Here is a 15,534-nt window from a genome sequence, read left to right as displayed (position 1 = left end):
CGGGACCGAAACCCTTCCAGGAGACAAGATACTGTAATCTCCCTCTATGCCATCTTGAATTCAAAATACGAGAAATTTCATATTCGCCGTCTTCCACCACAGGAGGAACTGTGACAGTGGCGTCCTTATCAGATACGTCAGCCTTTTTCAACAAGGAAACAGGAAACACAGGATTAATCTTCCAGGAAGTAGGGACATCCAACCTGACAGCAGATGGGTTAACAACCTGAAGCACTTTAAATGGACCCACAAACTTAGGACCCAGTTTTTTAGAGGGAATCCTCAACCGCAGGTTCTTCGAGGACAATCAAACCATGTCACCCACAGTAAACAAAACCTCTGTACGTTTCCTGTCAAAATACTTCTTGGACTTCTTGTTAGCCTCTTGAAGGTTACAACGTACATTAGTCCAAACTCTCTCCAAATCACTGGAAAAATTCTCCTCCTCCGGCACCGCCGACCCCAATTTGGAGAGCGAACCAAAAGACGGATGTCTCCCAGTACAACAAAAAAAAGGAGAACACCCAGCAGAGGAGGATGTATGGTTGTTAACAGCAAATTCTGCGAGTGGCAGAAACTCAGACCACCCCTCTTGATTGTCCGCCACAAAACAACGCAAAAACTATTCAACATCCTGGTTCTTTCTTTCAGTCTGTCCATTAGACTCAGGATGATAACCAGATGAAAATGACAAATGGACTCCCAACCTGTCACAATAAGCACGCCAAAAGCGAGCCACAAACTGAGGTCCCCTATCAGAAACAATGTCGGTGGGAACGCCATGGAGCTTGACAATCTCCTTAACAAACGCCTTAGCGAGTGTCTTGGCGCAGGGCAACTTAACGAATGGAACCAAATGACACATCTTACTAAAACGGTCCACGACCACCCAGATGACAGTGAAACCCTCGGACACAGGAAGGTCAGTAATAAAATCCATTGCCAGATGCGTCCAAGGCGCACTAGGAACCTCCAGAGGGCAAAGCAACCCCGCAGCAGGGGTATGTGAAGCCTTTGACCTAGCACACACCGTACATTGATGCACCCACTTGATGACTTCCTTCTGCCACCCAGGCCACCAAAAACTGCGACTGATAAGTCTCTTAGTCTCCGAAATTCCTGGATGACCTGCCAACCGAGACTCATGATACTCCACAAACAAATCTCTCCTAAAGGCTCTTGGCACGAACAACCTCCCATGGGGAGTGTTAGATGAGGCATCCTCTTGGGCTTTCAGAATCCCATCTTCTAAAACGGAGTCCAATGCTGCTACCACAACTCCTTCCTGTAAAATGCTCTCCTCCTCCTCGGTACCAACCATGGGTGAAAAGCTGCGAGATAAAGCATCGGCTTTAACATTCTTAGTACCAGGGATATAAGTAACAGAAAAATTAAACCGAGAAAAAAAAAGTGTCCACCTAGCTTGACGGGCATTCAAGCGCTTGGCAGCATCCAGATAGATCAAATTCTTATGATCTGTGAAAACCTGAATAGGAAATCTAGCGTCTTCCAGAAAATGACGCCAATGTTCAAACGCGAGTTTAATAGCCAGCAATTCCCGATTACCAACATCGTAATTAAGTTCGGTTTCTGAAAATTTTTTCAAAAAAAAGGCACAAGGATGTACTCCATCCTTGTTTTCCTGAGACAAAACAGCACCGACCCCCACCGATGAAGCATCGACCTCAACCAAAAAAGGCTTGGTCTCATTAGGCTGCATAAGGATAGGGGCAGAACTGAACCTCTCCTTGAGATACTCAAACGCTTCAATGGCCTCAGTAGTCCACTGGACCGTATTCGCACCTTTCCTGGTGAGATCGGTCAGCGGCTTAACAATTATAGAAAAATTCTTAATGAATTTCCTGTAATAATTGGCGAAACCCAAAAATCTCTGTATCGATTTCAAACCAATAGGCCTAGGCCATTCCTGCACAGCCTGAACCTTCACAGGGTCCATCTCAAAGCCCTCGCTGGAGATAATGTAGCCCAAAAAACTAATTCTCTGCACAGTGAACTCACATTTCTCCAGCTTAGCAAAAAGTAAATTATCACTCAATAACTGCAACACCTCACGTACACTCTGCCAATGGGACTCCATATCTGGTGAATAAATCAGAATGTCATCCAAATACACAACCACATTCTTACCAATCAAAGGTCTCAGGATGTCAGTAATAAGGTTCTGAAAAAACACGGGTGCATTGGTGAGACCAAAAGGCATCACCAGATTCTCAAAATGACCCACTGGAGTGTTAAAAGGAGTTTTCCATTCATCACCCTCCTTCATTCGTAACAAATTGTATGCCCCCCGGAGATCAATTTTAGAGAACCACTTGGCCCCCACTAACTGGTTAAACAAGTCAGGAATTAACGGCAATGGGTAGGAATTGCGTACGGTAATCTTATTAATTTCACGAAAGTCCATACATGGACGTAAACCCCCGTCCTTTTTTTTAACAAAGAAAAATCCAACGGCCACAGGCGACTTAGAAGGTGTAATGTGACCAGCAGCCAAGCTCGTCTGTATGTATTCCTCCAAGGCCTTTCTCTCAGGGATAGTCAGATAAAATAAGCGACTCTTGGGAAGAGTAGCACCCGGAACAAACTCAATGGTGCAATCGTAGTCCCTATGAGGAGGTAAAACTTGCGACTCCTCCTCTGAAAAAACCTTCCAAAAATCCTGAATAGGTACCGGTAATTCCCCTTTTTCCACAGCCGCAGTGCGACCATTACAACATTTATCATAGCACTTCGTACTCCAAGACTTAATCACATTAGTAGACCAGTCCAATAAAGGATTGTGCAGTTTTAACCAAGGCAATCCTAGAACGACCGGAGAGGGTAAATTATCCAAAACAACCAAGTCCAAAATTTCTTGGTGAACTCCATTGATAGTGAGGGGAAATTCAGCAGTCTTGTGAGTAATACATTTCAAGGGAGTGTTATCAATTGCAATCACAGAAATAGGTGATGACAAAGGTTTGGATTTCAATTTAAGGTTTTCCAAAAACCCTTTATCAATCACATTAAGTGTTGAACCACAATCCACAAATACCTGAAATTCAATCAAATCTCCCTGCAGAGTAGTACACCCAGAAAGGAACACTCCTGCAGAGCGTAAACAAGCTATACGGGCGTAACTGACCTTTTTTTTTTCTTTACTTAAACGACGCTCACAATACTTAATCAAATGATCATCTTTACCACAATAAAGGCACAAACCTTCGGCGAATCTCCGATTTTTTTCTTGAGAGCGGAGTGACATTGCCCCAACCTCCATTGGTTCTCCACTGTCAGAGCAGATTTTCTGGAAACTAGGACCTGAAGTTACAGGACTTTTTACATCATTGACCCTGGACCTTATTCTCCTGTCCACACGAACAGCTAACTGCATAGCTTCCTGCAGAGTCTCAGGTGCAGGGAATGCAATTAGCAAATCCTTAACCCTTTCACTCAGACCAGCAAGAAATAAACTTTTCAGCGCCGAATCATTCCACTTAACTTCTGAAGCCCATCTCCTGAAATGTGTGCAATAAATTTCAACATCATCTGACCCCTGATTCAAATGTCTAAGTTCTGATTCAGCAGATGAGATTCGATCAGGATCGTCATATAATAACCCAATAGCAGAAAAAAATTCCTCAACAGAACTCAAACACGGATCATTAGGTTGGAGAGAAAAGGCCCAATGCTGTGGTTCTTTGCGCAAAAGTGACATAATAAAACCAATGCGCTGTGATTCATTCCCAGAGGACCTCGGTCTCAAACGAAAATATAACAAACAAGCATTTTTAAAGGAAAAAAAATCTTGCTGTTTACCATAAAAAATATCAGGCAGTCCTACCTTCGGTTCCACAAAATGCGCTCCAGGACAGCTACTCACGTGTTGCTGAAGCTCGGCCACCTCAAGAGACAATCCCTGCAGGCGTTGAGCCAAATCCTGGACGGAAACCATACTGATCCCCAAATTTCTTTCCTTTTTGTTTGTTTTTTTGGGCTGGACTTACTGTTATGATCTGCAACATAAACTAAGGAAAGATAGGGGAAAGCTGTCCCTACAGTAAGACTAAGCTGAATCCCTACGATGTAGCGGGCAGCCTGTTCCTTGTGAACAGACCCGCCTTCGTCCTCGGCTAGTCTGAACGGAGACCTATAGAATAAAGGGAGGGGTCCCTAAAAGAACTAAGGACTGGGACAAAAATGGGACTCCTCCTAACAGAAGTTGTTGCAGAGCAAAAAGACAAACTGACAAAAAGTACTAGAGGTCCCAGAGGACCAAGCAAACTAGACAGAGATAGGCACCGAAGCACCTGGCTAGAGAGACAGGCAAAAAACACTGAAGTCCAGCAAAGAAAGAAGGGCGGAGCTGGAATATATAGGCAGCTGGTCACGTGACCGCAAAACACAAGATAGCAAAAACTAACAGGAGGGTTCTAACAGCGGACTTTTCCCAGTTGCAATGTTCGGAGTTCTGTGGGAAGTCCGAGAGAGAGAATTTTGCAGCTCAAAAGTTTGCGTTTCCATTGTTTTCAAAGTGGTTTGGGTTCTAGTTGAAGTTCGGGTACAGTTCTGATACCTGAAGTGAACTTTGGAATTAAATTTGTGTCATATACTAGAACCCAAACTTCCACAGATCCGCTCCTCCCTATTCAGACCCAGAGCTAAGCACACTCCAGACTAAGCTGAGCTACTGCTGACCCTGGATTACTCACAGCAAGCCTGCTAAATAGCTAGCAAATCACCAAGAACGGAAAGCACCTGGGAAACACCCGCAGGCTTGGCAAGATTGAGGAGCAGGGTTGTCAATCAAAATGTTGTGCTTACATCCCAGCACACCCCAGTATCAGATTGGTAGACTGGAATATCACTCACAACACTGACAGTCCTGCGCACTCCAGATCCCATAGGGCGGCTGAGCTGTCACTCACAACGTTCCTAGGCCGCAGTAAAGATGTAACTGTGACAGTACCCCCTCTTCTAGGAGGGGTCCACCGGATTCCCATGTTTCCCAGTTCACCTAGAATGAAAGGCCCTGATCAGTCGATCTCTCCTCCAGTCCATATTCCTTCTAATGGATGAGATACTGGAGGGAATTTCAGACCCTCCGGGAATCCACATCTCTCTGTACCTCATTCTTTAGACTGTCATTGACAACAACCGGAGGAGGCGAGGATGAGGGTGACACTGCCGAGGGGACGAGCTCCTTCAAAAGAGATCTGTGGAAAATGTTAGGGATGCGGAGAAATTGAGGCGGCTTCACCCTAAAAGCCACCTTATTGACCACTTCCAGAGCCTCAAAGGGAATGATGATATTCAGACACAATTTCGCCGACGGTCCCTTTATGATGGCCAAACTCAATCGCCACTTGAATAAAACAGGACCCTCCGAACATCTTATCTGGTCTGAGCCTTCTGGTTTTGGCGAACTTGAGCAACCCGAATATTCTTTTGAACCTCCTTCCAAACATCCCTAAGCGCCTGTATGGTGACCTCCACCCCAGGACACTCAGAACTTATCCTGGAAAACTCACCAAAATGGAGATGAAAACCATAATTACAGAAAAATGATGAAGTGCCAGTTGATTGATTGACCTGACTGTTAAAGACGAACCCTGCCCGAGGTAGGAATGAGGACCAGTCCTGCTAGAAAACACCTCAAAAATTTACTCCAAAAATTGATTTGTCTTCTGTCTAGCTGTTGGTTTCAGGGTGGTAGGCAGAGGAAAAAGACAAGTCAATCCCCAGTTTCTTGCAAAAAGCTCTCCAGAACTTGGAGACAAATTGCACTCTCCTATCAGACACAATGTTAAGAGGAATTCCATGCAACCTTACCACGTGACAAATAAAAAATCGGGAGAGTGCGTCAGCAATCGGTAACCCTGACGAAGGAACAAAATTTGTTTGTTTACTGAATTGGTCCACCACCTCCCAAATACCAGTTTTCCCACCAAACAGAGGCACATCTGTGATGAAGTTCATGGACGGATGAGTCTTTTGTCTCTCCGGAATTGGCAATGGAACCAATTCCCCAGCTGGCCGATGATAGACTTTAGTACGTAGACTTTACAGACAGATACAAAATCTTAAATATCATTACTCATAGATGGCCACCAAAATAGTCTGGAAATGGCTTTCTGCTTAGCTGTGACCCCAGGATGACCAGACAAGATGGAATCATGAAACTCCTGTAATTTAATCTTAAAGGGGTTGTCCGGTCCGGTAACACATACAGGTGCTTCCCACAAAATTAGAATATCATCAAAATTTTAATTTATTTCAGTTCTTCAATACAAAAAGTGAAACTCCTATATTATATAGAGTCATTACACACAGAGGGATCTATTATATAGAGTCATTACACACAGAGGGATCTATTATATAGAGTCACTACACACAGAGGGATCTATTATATAGAGTCATTACACACAGAAGGATCTATTATATAGAGTCATTACACACAGAGTGATCTATTATATAGAGTCATTACACACAGAGGGATCTATTATATAGAGTCATTACACACAGAGGGATCTATTATATAGAGCCATTACAGGCAGAGGGATCTATTATATAGAGTCATTACACGCAGAGGGATCTATTATATAGAGTCATTACACACAGAGGGATCTATTATATAGTCATTACACGCAGAGGGATCTATTATATAGAGTCATTACATGCAGAGGGATCTATTATATAGAGTCATTACGCACAGAGGGATCTATTATATAGAGTCATTACACGCAGAGGGATCTATTATATAGAGTCATTACACGCAGAGGGATCTATAATATAGAGTCATTACACACAGAGCGATCTATTATATAGAGTCATTACACACAGAGGGATCTATTATATAGAGTCATTACACACAGAGGGATCTATTATATAGAGTCATTACACACAGAGGGATCTATTATATAGAGTCATTACACACAGAGGGATCTATTATATAGAGTCATTACACGCAGAGGGATCTATTATATAGAGTCATTACACGCAGAGGGATCTATTATATAGAGTCATTACACACAGAGGGATCTATTTCATGTGTTTATTTCTGTTAATGTTGATGATTATGGCTTACAGCCAATGACAACACAAAAGTCATTATCTCAGTAAATTAGAATAACAAAAAAACATCTGCAAAGGCTTCCTACGCGTTTAAAAAGGTCCCTTAGTCTGTTTCAGTAGGCTCCATAATCATACGGAAGACTGTTGACTAGACAGATGTCCAGAAGGCAGTCATTGACACACTCCACAAGGAGAGTAAGGCACAAAATGTCATTGCTAAAGAAGCTGGCTGTTCAGAGTGCTGTATCCAAGCATATTAATGGAAAGTTTATTGGAAGGAAAAAGTGTGGTAGAAAAAGGTGCACAAGCAACCGGGATAACCGCAGCCTTGAAAGGAGTGTTAAGAAAAGGCCATTCAAAAATTTGGGGGAGATTCACAAGGAGTGGACTGCTGCTGGAGTCATTGCTTCAAGAGCCACCACACACAGACGTATCCAGGACATGGGCTACAAGTGTCACATTCCTTGTGTAAAGCCCCTCATGACCAATAGACAACGCCAGGAGCGTCTTACCTGGGCCAAGGAGAAAAAGACCTGGACTGTTGCTCAGTGCTCCAAGGTGTTTTCAGATGAAAGTAAATTTTGCATTTCATTTGGAAATCAAGGTCCCAGAGTCTGGAGGAAGAGTAGAGAGGCCACAATCCAAGCTGCTGGAGGTCTAGTGTGAAGTCTCCACAATCAGTGATGGTTTGGGGGGCCATGTCATCTGCTGGTGTAGGTCCACTGGGTTTTATCAAGACCAAAGTCAGCGCAGCCGTCTACCAGGACATTTTACAGCACTTCATGCTTCCCTCTGCCGACAAGCTTTCTGGAGATGGAAATGTCATTCTCCAGCAGGACTCGGCCCCTGTCCACACTGCCAAAAGTACCAATACCTGGTTTACACACAGCAGTATCACTGTGCTTGATTGGCAGCAAACTCGCCTGACCTTAACCCCATAGAGAATCTATTATAGAGAATCTATGGGGTATTGTCAAGAGGAAGATGAGAGACCCCAGAGCCAACAATGCAGACGAGCTGAAGGCTGTTATCACAGCCACCTGGGCTTCCATAACCCCTCAGCAGGGCCACAGGCTGATCCCTCCATGCCACAGGCTGATCGCCTCCATGCCACATTGCCGCATTGATGCAGTAATTGATGCACAAGGAGCCCCGACCAAGTAGTGAAGGCATTTACTGAACGTACATTTTAGTAAGCCAACATTTTTCAAGCTGTTGTTATAAAGTATTCTAATTTACTGAGATAATGACTTTTGTGTTTTCATTGGCTGTAAGCCATAATCATCAACACTAGAGGAATAAACACGTGAAATAGATCACTCTGTGTGTAATGACTCTATATAATATAGGAGTTTCACTTTTTGTATTGAAGAACTGAAATAAAAATAAATTACATTAAATTTGTGATGATATTCTAATTTTGTGAGAAGCACCTGTACATACCCTCCAGTCCCGACTCAGAATCCGGCGAATCCCCGCAGCGCACAGTGTGTGCGCTGGGAGGATTCTTAAATCTGCAGTTACACAGAGTGACTGTAGACTTATCGATTTGGACACAGGTAACTTGGACCCTGGACGGGGCCAACAAATGAGTTTTATGGATCTCCACTTCCAACTCTGAGGACACCACAAAAACCACAATGCCCTTAGAGGAGGATGGAGGTTCTGGAGGCGAAACTGAATCAAGACTGCGTGACAGTGCGTCAGATTTCACATTCTTAGACCCCAGCACGAATGTGATAAAGAACTTGAATCTAGAGAAAAATAAGGACCATCTGGCCTTTCTAGGAATTATCTGTTTAGCTTATTCAGTGTAAGCTAAATTTTCATGGTCAGTTACCACAGTGATTCGATGAACTGCCCCCTCCAAAAATGCCTCCATTTGTCATAAGCTGCAAGTAACTCACGATTCCTGACATCAGAATTATTTTCAGCCGACTAAAATTTCTTCCAGAAAAATGCACATGGCTGCAAATTAGTCAAAGTTTTGGGCCCCTTAGATAAAACGGCCCATACCCCGACCTCGGAAGCATCCACCTCTAGAATGAATGGATTCTGAAGATTGGGTTGAATTAGTACAGGAGCAGACACAAAATACTTTTTCAATTTTTCAAAAGCCCCAATAGCATCCGGTGACCAAACCTTGAGGTCAGCCCCCTTAGGTGTAAGGTCAGTAAGAAGTTTAACAATCTGAGAAAACACCTGTAACGATATACAGAGTAAAATCTTAATTATGTCAGACATACTTTCTGATGGCAAGAAGAGCAGCACACCTTTATTTTTATGTTGACTCTTTAATCTGTGTTCTTCTTTAGTTGATTAACACAGACTATGATTTGTATAACCCTGAATGCTATCTGCTCTTTGATACTGAAACAATGATGTGTATTTACAAGAGCCCCTGTGATACAAACTATGTAAATAGATTAGCTAGAATAATGAATGTTTGCTAGATATGTTAAATACCATTGTAGGGTGTTTGCCAGTCAGTCTTGGGGGATGAGTTGTGGATACTCGAGCCCTGCACCTTTACCTCTTACCTGTGCCTGATGACCTCACACAGATGTAAATATAAACAGGGATGTTGGTACTGCTGGAGTCAGTCAGACTTGAGACAGAGTCAGAAAGACTTTGGAAGGAGAATGGGAGACATCCTTCAGGAAAGTAATGGATTGCATGGCATCTAAAGATACACAGATTTGTATTCTACATGATTTTATCCCAAGAGTGCCGGCCCTGACTGGAAAGATTCGGATCTGCTTCATTAACCATCAGAAAGACATGGATACATTTTGGGGAGTCCAGGAGAGGGCGAAGAAGTCACCTGGCCCCATGAATATGTTGTTTTCGGGTTGCTAGGAGGGACCCACTGGTCGACTAGTACCCATGGAGACATTTGGAGTTGCCAGGAGGGACCCTCCGGTCGCCTGGCCCTATGGAAACTCTCGGAGATGCCAGATTTGGACCCTCGGGTTTCCTGGTCTTGTACCTCAATGGACTGCTAGCTTCCTAAGCTTGCCTCTACCTCCTCTCTGTGGGAGCCCGCTAGAAGCAGAGGGCCACTGGTTGAGGTAGTCGGCCCTGGAAGTCTCCAAAGTCGCGGCTGTTCTATTCCAGGCGGGTGAAGAAGGAAGGGTGAGACTGTGTAATGTTGTACCATCTTGGGCATTTGCTGGGACTGTTCTATGTGTTTATTGTCCGCTTTGTGGGTCAGTAAAGTATTGCCACGCAGTTTTACCCGCACCCTGTGTTGTCTGAGTAGCGTTACGCCCACGGGAGACCCCGAATCTTCACAACACCTTAATGAATTTTCTATAATACTTGACAAATCCTAGAAATGCTTTCAGGTCACTAGGTTGAACCCAATCTGTTATGGATTGCACCTTCCCAGGATCCTTTTCAAAACCATCAGCCGATAAAATAAATCCCAGAAATGAAACCTCCTGAACAGAAAAAAAGTTAATTACTCAATTTTTGCAAACAAATAATTTTACCTCAATTCAATCTTTGTAATACTACAGAGACATGTTCCTGATGAGAGCATAGAGGCCAACAAACAGCATCCAGTCCAGGGTGATCCATTTCAAAGGTTGAATTTATTGGGCCATCATACAACTTTTCGACCTGTCATAGGTCTTTATCAAGTACTTTGTGAAACGTTGTATGATGGCCCAATAAACTTCAACTTTTGAAATGGATCACCCTGAACTGGACGCTGTTTGTTTGCCTCTATGCTGTTAATCCTCCAAGTGACTTCCTTGGAACTTTGAACAAGCGTCCAACTTAGTGAGTGCTGTCAGGCTTCTTTCTTTTTTGTCTGTGGATGTTCCTGGTGAGAGTTCAAATCAGGTGAGAATTCTTAGGTCTAGCAACACGATCAGAGATTCAGACACAGAGCTAAGCACACCCCGGATTAAACTGAGCTACAGCTGACACTGGACTGCTCACAGCAAGCCAGCTAAATAGCTAGCAAATCACCAAGGACGGGAGGCACCTGGTGCAACACCCGCAGGCTAGGCCAAATTGAGCAGCAGGGCTGTCAATCAAAATGCTGACAGCACAGCTCAGCATCAGATAACTGGACTGTCACTCACAACACTGACAGTCCAGCACACTCCAGATCCCATAGGGCGGCTCAGCTGTCACTCACAACGTTCCTAGGCCACAATAAATATGAAAACGTGACAATCACTTTTTGTCTCCTATAGATGGTTCCAGGAGGAGAAATCCCCCGGAGAGCTGTCTGGCACCTCACTATTCCCAGGACTGTCCAGAAGAGAATGTCCAGGAGAATCATCAGGTCGGTGGCCCTATTGTCTCCCCCACATATGACCGTAAATCACTGATTCGTGTCTCATTTTGCATTTTTCTTGTATTTTAGGGTGAAGATCTGATTGATATTAAGGTTGAGGTCATAGATGAAGAGGAGGAAACGGATTTAATGTCCGAGCAGGAGTGTAAGGAGAGGACGTTCATGTCTGTTAGATGGTCACCTAGATACTACTTCCATCACCCCATGTAACAATCTCTTGTCCGGCTGTTTCCTACAGATGGACTCCGTGTAAGAAATCCCCCGGAGAGATGTCCGACTCCTCTGTATTCCCAGGACTGTCCAGAGAGTCACCAGGTAGATGAAGCTGCGCCTCCTCCACATCTATATGGGGGTGCGCTCAGAGATTTGGGGGCTTCTGGTGATGTCTGTTGTATTGTACTGAGCTGTTATATATGTGACATCAGGGTGGAGATCTGACCATCATTAAAGTGGAGGATGAAGAAATGGAGATGATGGATTATCAGCCATGTATGAGGGACATGAAGGAGGAGACTCCAGGAGATGATACTGCAGGTATGTAATAATGGGGTCTTCTGGTGAAGCTCCACCTTACAGCTACGTGACAGTAACACATTCGGTAATTGTTACGCTCGCGCCCGGACTGACTGGCGTGAGCCTGATTGGTGATCCCACTGTACCATGAACCGAGGAGTGCCTGGAGGGGCGTAACTAAGTATCAACCCGATCCGATCAAGGTCGCACGGCGGCTTAGTCGACTCCGTGGACCAAGGAGGAACCGAGCAGAGAGACCAGGTGCGACTCCAGGTCAGACCTCGGTCACAGTTGTTGACCCACACCGGGGAATGCAGGAACAGGCAGGTTAGACTGGCATACAGGCAGGTGGGTATTGGCAAGTACGGCTGTTATGCAGACAGGTGGGTACTGGCAAGTATGGCTGGTATGCAGACAGGTGGGCACTGGCAAGCACGGCTGGTATGCAGACAGGTGGGCACTGGCAAGCACGGCTGGTATGCAGACAGGGAGATACTGGCAAGCACGGCTGCAGTACAGACAGGGAGATATTAGCAGGTTGGAGCGCAGGCTGGATAGGGTCCAGTACAGACTGGGAGACAGGTACAAAGCCGCAGATGCGGTAAGCAAGCAGAGTAAAGCGAAACCGCCGGAGCGGAGGACAAGGCAGAACAGAGAGGAACTGCTGGTGCGGTGAGCAAGCAGAGCGGAGCGAAAACCGCAGGTGTGGTGGGCAAGGCAGAGCAGAGCGGAACCGCCGGAGCGGTGGACAAGGCAAAGCAGAGAGAAACCGCAGGTGCGGTGGACAAGACAGAGCAGAGTGGAACCGCTGGAGCGGTGGGCAAGGCAGAACAGAGAGAAGCCGCCAGAGCGGTTGGCAAGGCAGAGCAGAGAGAAACCGCCGGAGCGGTGGGCAAGTCAGAGCAGAGAGAAACCGCTGGTGCGGTGAGCAAGGCAGAGCAGAGAGAAGCCGCCGGAGCGGTGGGCAAGTCAGAGCAGAGAGAAGCCGCCGGAGCAGTGGGAAAGGCAGAGCAGAGGGAAGCCGACGGAGCGGTGGGCAAGTCAGAGCAGAGAGAAACCGCCGGAGCGGTGGGTAAGGTAGAGCAGAGGGATGCCGCCGGAGCGGTGGGCAAGTCAGAGCAGAGAGAAACCGCCGGAGCGGTGGGCAAGACAGAGCGGAGCGAAACCGCAGGTGCGGTGGACAAGGCAGAGAGGACAGGGCTCTGTTCACATGGAACAGACTGGAAAATACAGGAAGATGGCAAGAACACAGGAGGAAGATACGGAGGAAGGGAAAAGGGACAAGCAGAACCAGATACACACAAGGTACTTCCTATGAAGTAGCGAGTGGACACAAAACTCACAAACAGAAGTACAGAGACAACGAGCTGGAGTTAGGTGCAGGTTCAGATAGTGCAGGAAAAGGGAAGGTACGGACATAGAGACAAACAGGTAACAGGCTAGGATACAGTTCAGACATTAACTGCTACTGCAATGAGATACAAGAACGAGCCTGGGTATACAGCCCCCAGAGTGGCGGAAACAGACTAGAAGTCACAGGTAACAGGCCTGGGTATACAGCCCCCAGAGTGGCGGAAACAGACTAGAAGTCAGAGATAACAGGTCTGGGTATGCAGCCCCCAGAATGGCGGAAACAGACTAGAAACAGGACAGGACCTGGCAATTCAGTAGCAAAGACTAACTGAGTGAAGGTGTTGCTCAGGCACCTCCTTCTGGGTGGAGGGGGTTTAAATATCCAGTGACTCACAGCAATGGGCTGGAGACGCATTAGGGGTGCGCCCACAGCAGCTATAAGAATCAGGAAGTAACCGGGCCACCGCCCTAAGCTGTCAGTCAAGAGACATGCACACAGCATGAACTGGAGCAGGGATTGCAGACTGGACTGACAGGTAAGATTGCGGTCTTGCATAGTGGGAGGTGGTGCACTATGCAAGCACGCCGCCAGGGATGTTACAGTACCCCCCCTTTTACGCCCCCTCTTCTTCAAGCCTGCAAGGGTCTTCTGCAGAGAATTTGGAGGCCAATCCTTCTCTTCAAGAGGATTACCTCTTCTGTCCATTAGAGGAAACAAAACTGATCTCATCATTTTGGTGACTAGGATGCTTCCTCCTATCAAGCCATCCTCAGCAACAGATGAAGTGGGTGAAGTACCAGGAACAGCACACAGGAAAGTCTGTCTCCATTTGTTATCAGGTAGCACCCTGGTGGATTCAGGAGACAACTGGAGGTCCTCCGCCTGGTTGGAGGGATGCAGAGACTCGGGGGTAACCACCGCCTTGACGTACGCTTTGCCAAGCTTACTGGATGAAGTGGGCGGCGTACCAAGTACCGGGTGTAGGAAAGTTTCTCTCCATTTGTTATCAGGTAGCACCCTGGTGGTTTCAGGAGACAACTGGAGGTCCTCCGCCTGGTTGGAGGGGTGCAGAGACTTGGGGGTAACCACCGCCTTGACGTACACTTTGCCAAGCTTACTGGATGAAGTGGGCGGCGTACCAGGTACCGAGTGTAGGAAAGTCTCTCTCCGTTTATCAGGTAGCACCCCGGGAAAGTCAGGAGACAACTGGAGGTCCTCCGCCTGGTTGGAGGGGTGCAGAGTCTCGGGGGTAAACACCGCCTTGATGGACGTAGGACCAGATTTATTAGAGACTTAGGGTCCTTGCTTTAGGACCATCTTCAGACTGGTTTCAGAGATGACATGTCTGTCAGGCGGGACGGTACCTGAAGCCAGATCATTGGTACAATCGTCGAGACTGTGTGGGGACTTCGCCTCCTCTTCTCTTCCCTCGGAGACTTCAGCGCACAGCGAGTCAGCGACTAGCAGATCTGGTGAAGAAGAAGAAGAAACTGCTGACTGTCCTGAAGATGTGGGGACTGGACACCCCTTGTACCTCAGCAGTCCCCCAGGATACACCATGCAGGATCTCCAGACCTGAGCGGGCACTAGATCTCTCGGCTCTGGACGACCTGTGGGTAAGCCAGTCAGCACCTGGAATGTGAACTTCTTCATGTGTAATGCTCCAATCTGGAGCTTAATTTGTACAGACATATTTTGACTGTTTCTGAGTAGGGCTCGTCCTTCTGCTGACAATGCCCAAACCGGCTTCTGGAGTTGTCGGACGAGAATCAGACACCGACTCTTCAAGGCTTTAAGCCCGAAACGTCTGGTTAATCCGAGGCCTTCACTTGCCACGGAGACAGTCATGGTCATCTGTGGAGAGGAAACACTAACACCAAGGGCAGCCTCTCCTACAGGCCTAATGTCTTGGGATTCTCCAACCTTCGCTGGACAAAGACCGTCAGGCGGTCCCAAACCACCGCAGCGGGACCGCAATCCGATTTTGTGACTGAGTTCTGGCTTCTGCTTTGCCTGACGAACATAGTCATCCTTCATGGATTCAGTGCGGAAAGCTGCCTCTACAGGCTGGGGAACAGGAGGTCTTTGGGAGGACAGAACCTGGCTTGATGGTTTACCTCTACGCCTTGCACGTCTGGACTGCCTATTGAGGTTGGGAAGAGAAGTATTCTGTGGAGCATAGTCATCCTTTGTGGATTCTGGGTGGGCAGCAGTCTCTTCGCCCTGGAGGACTGGTAGGCTACCTACACACATTACCCATCGGGGCTGCTCCGGGATATTG

The 15,534-nt window shown here is 46.5% G+C and overlaps 1 protein-coding gene across 1 annotated transcript in view; it reads left to right on the top strand.

Annotated features, from left to right (window-relative positions):
* Positions 1-15,534, top strand: part of LOC141258706 (uncharacterized) — a 98,308-nt gene that overhangs the window by 71,624 nt on the left and 11,150 nt on the right. Inside the window, exons 6-9 of the mRNA XM_073673728.1 lie at positions 11,283-11,374; positions 11,456-11,531; positions 11,625-11,701; positions 11,812-11,920. Of these exons, the coding sequence (XP_073529829.1) occupies positions 11,283-11,374; positions 11,456-11,531; positions 11,625-11,701; positions 11,812-11,920 (354 nt within the window). The remainder of the gene's footprint in view (positions 1-11,282; positions 11,375-11,455; positions 11,532-11,624; positions 11,702-11,811; positions 11,921-15,534) is intronic.

This window comes from Phyllobates terribilis, unplaced genomic scaffold (assembly GCF_046119375.1).
Source record: "Phyllobates terribilis strain yellow unplaced genomic scaffold, ASM4611937v1 Scaffold_3__8_contigs__length_932513732, whole genome shotgun sequence".
Classification (NCBI taxonomy): Eukaryota; Metazoa; Chordata; class Amphibia; order Anura; family Dendrobatidae; genus Phyllobates; species Phyllobates terribilis.
The sequence above is the reverse complement of the archived record's forward strand: the minus strand, read 5'-3'. Positions and strand labels throughout refer to the sequence as shown.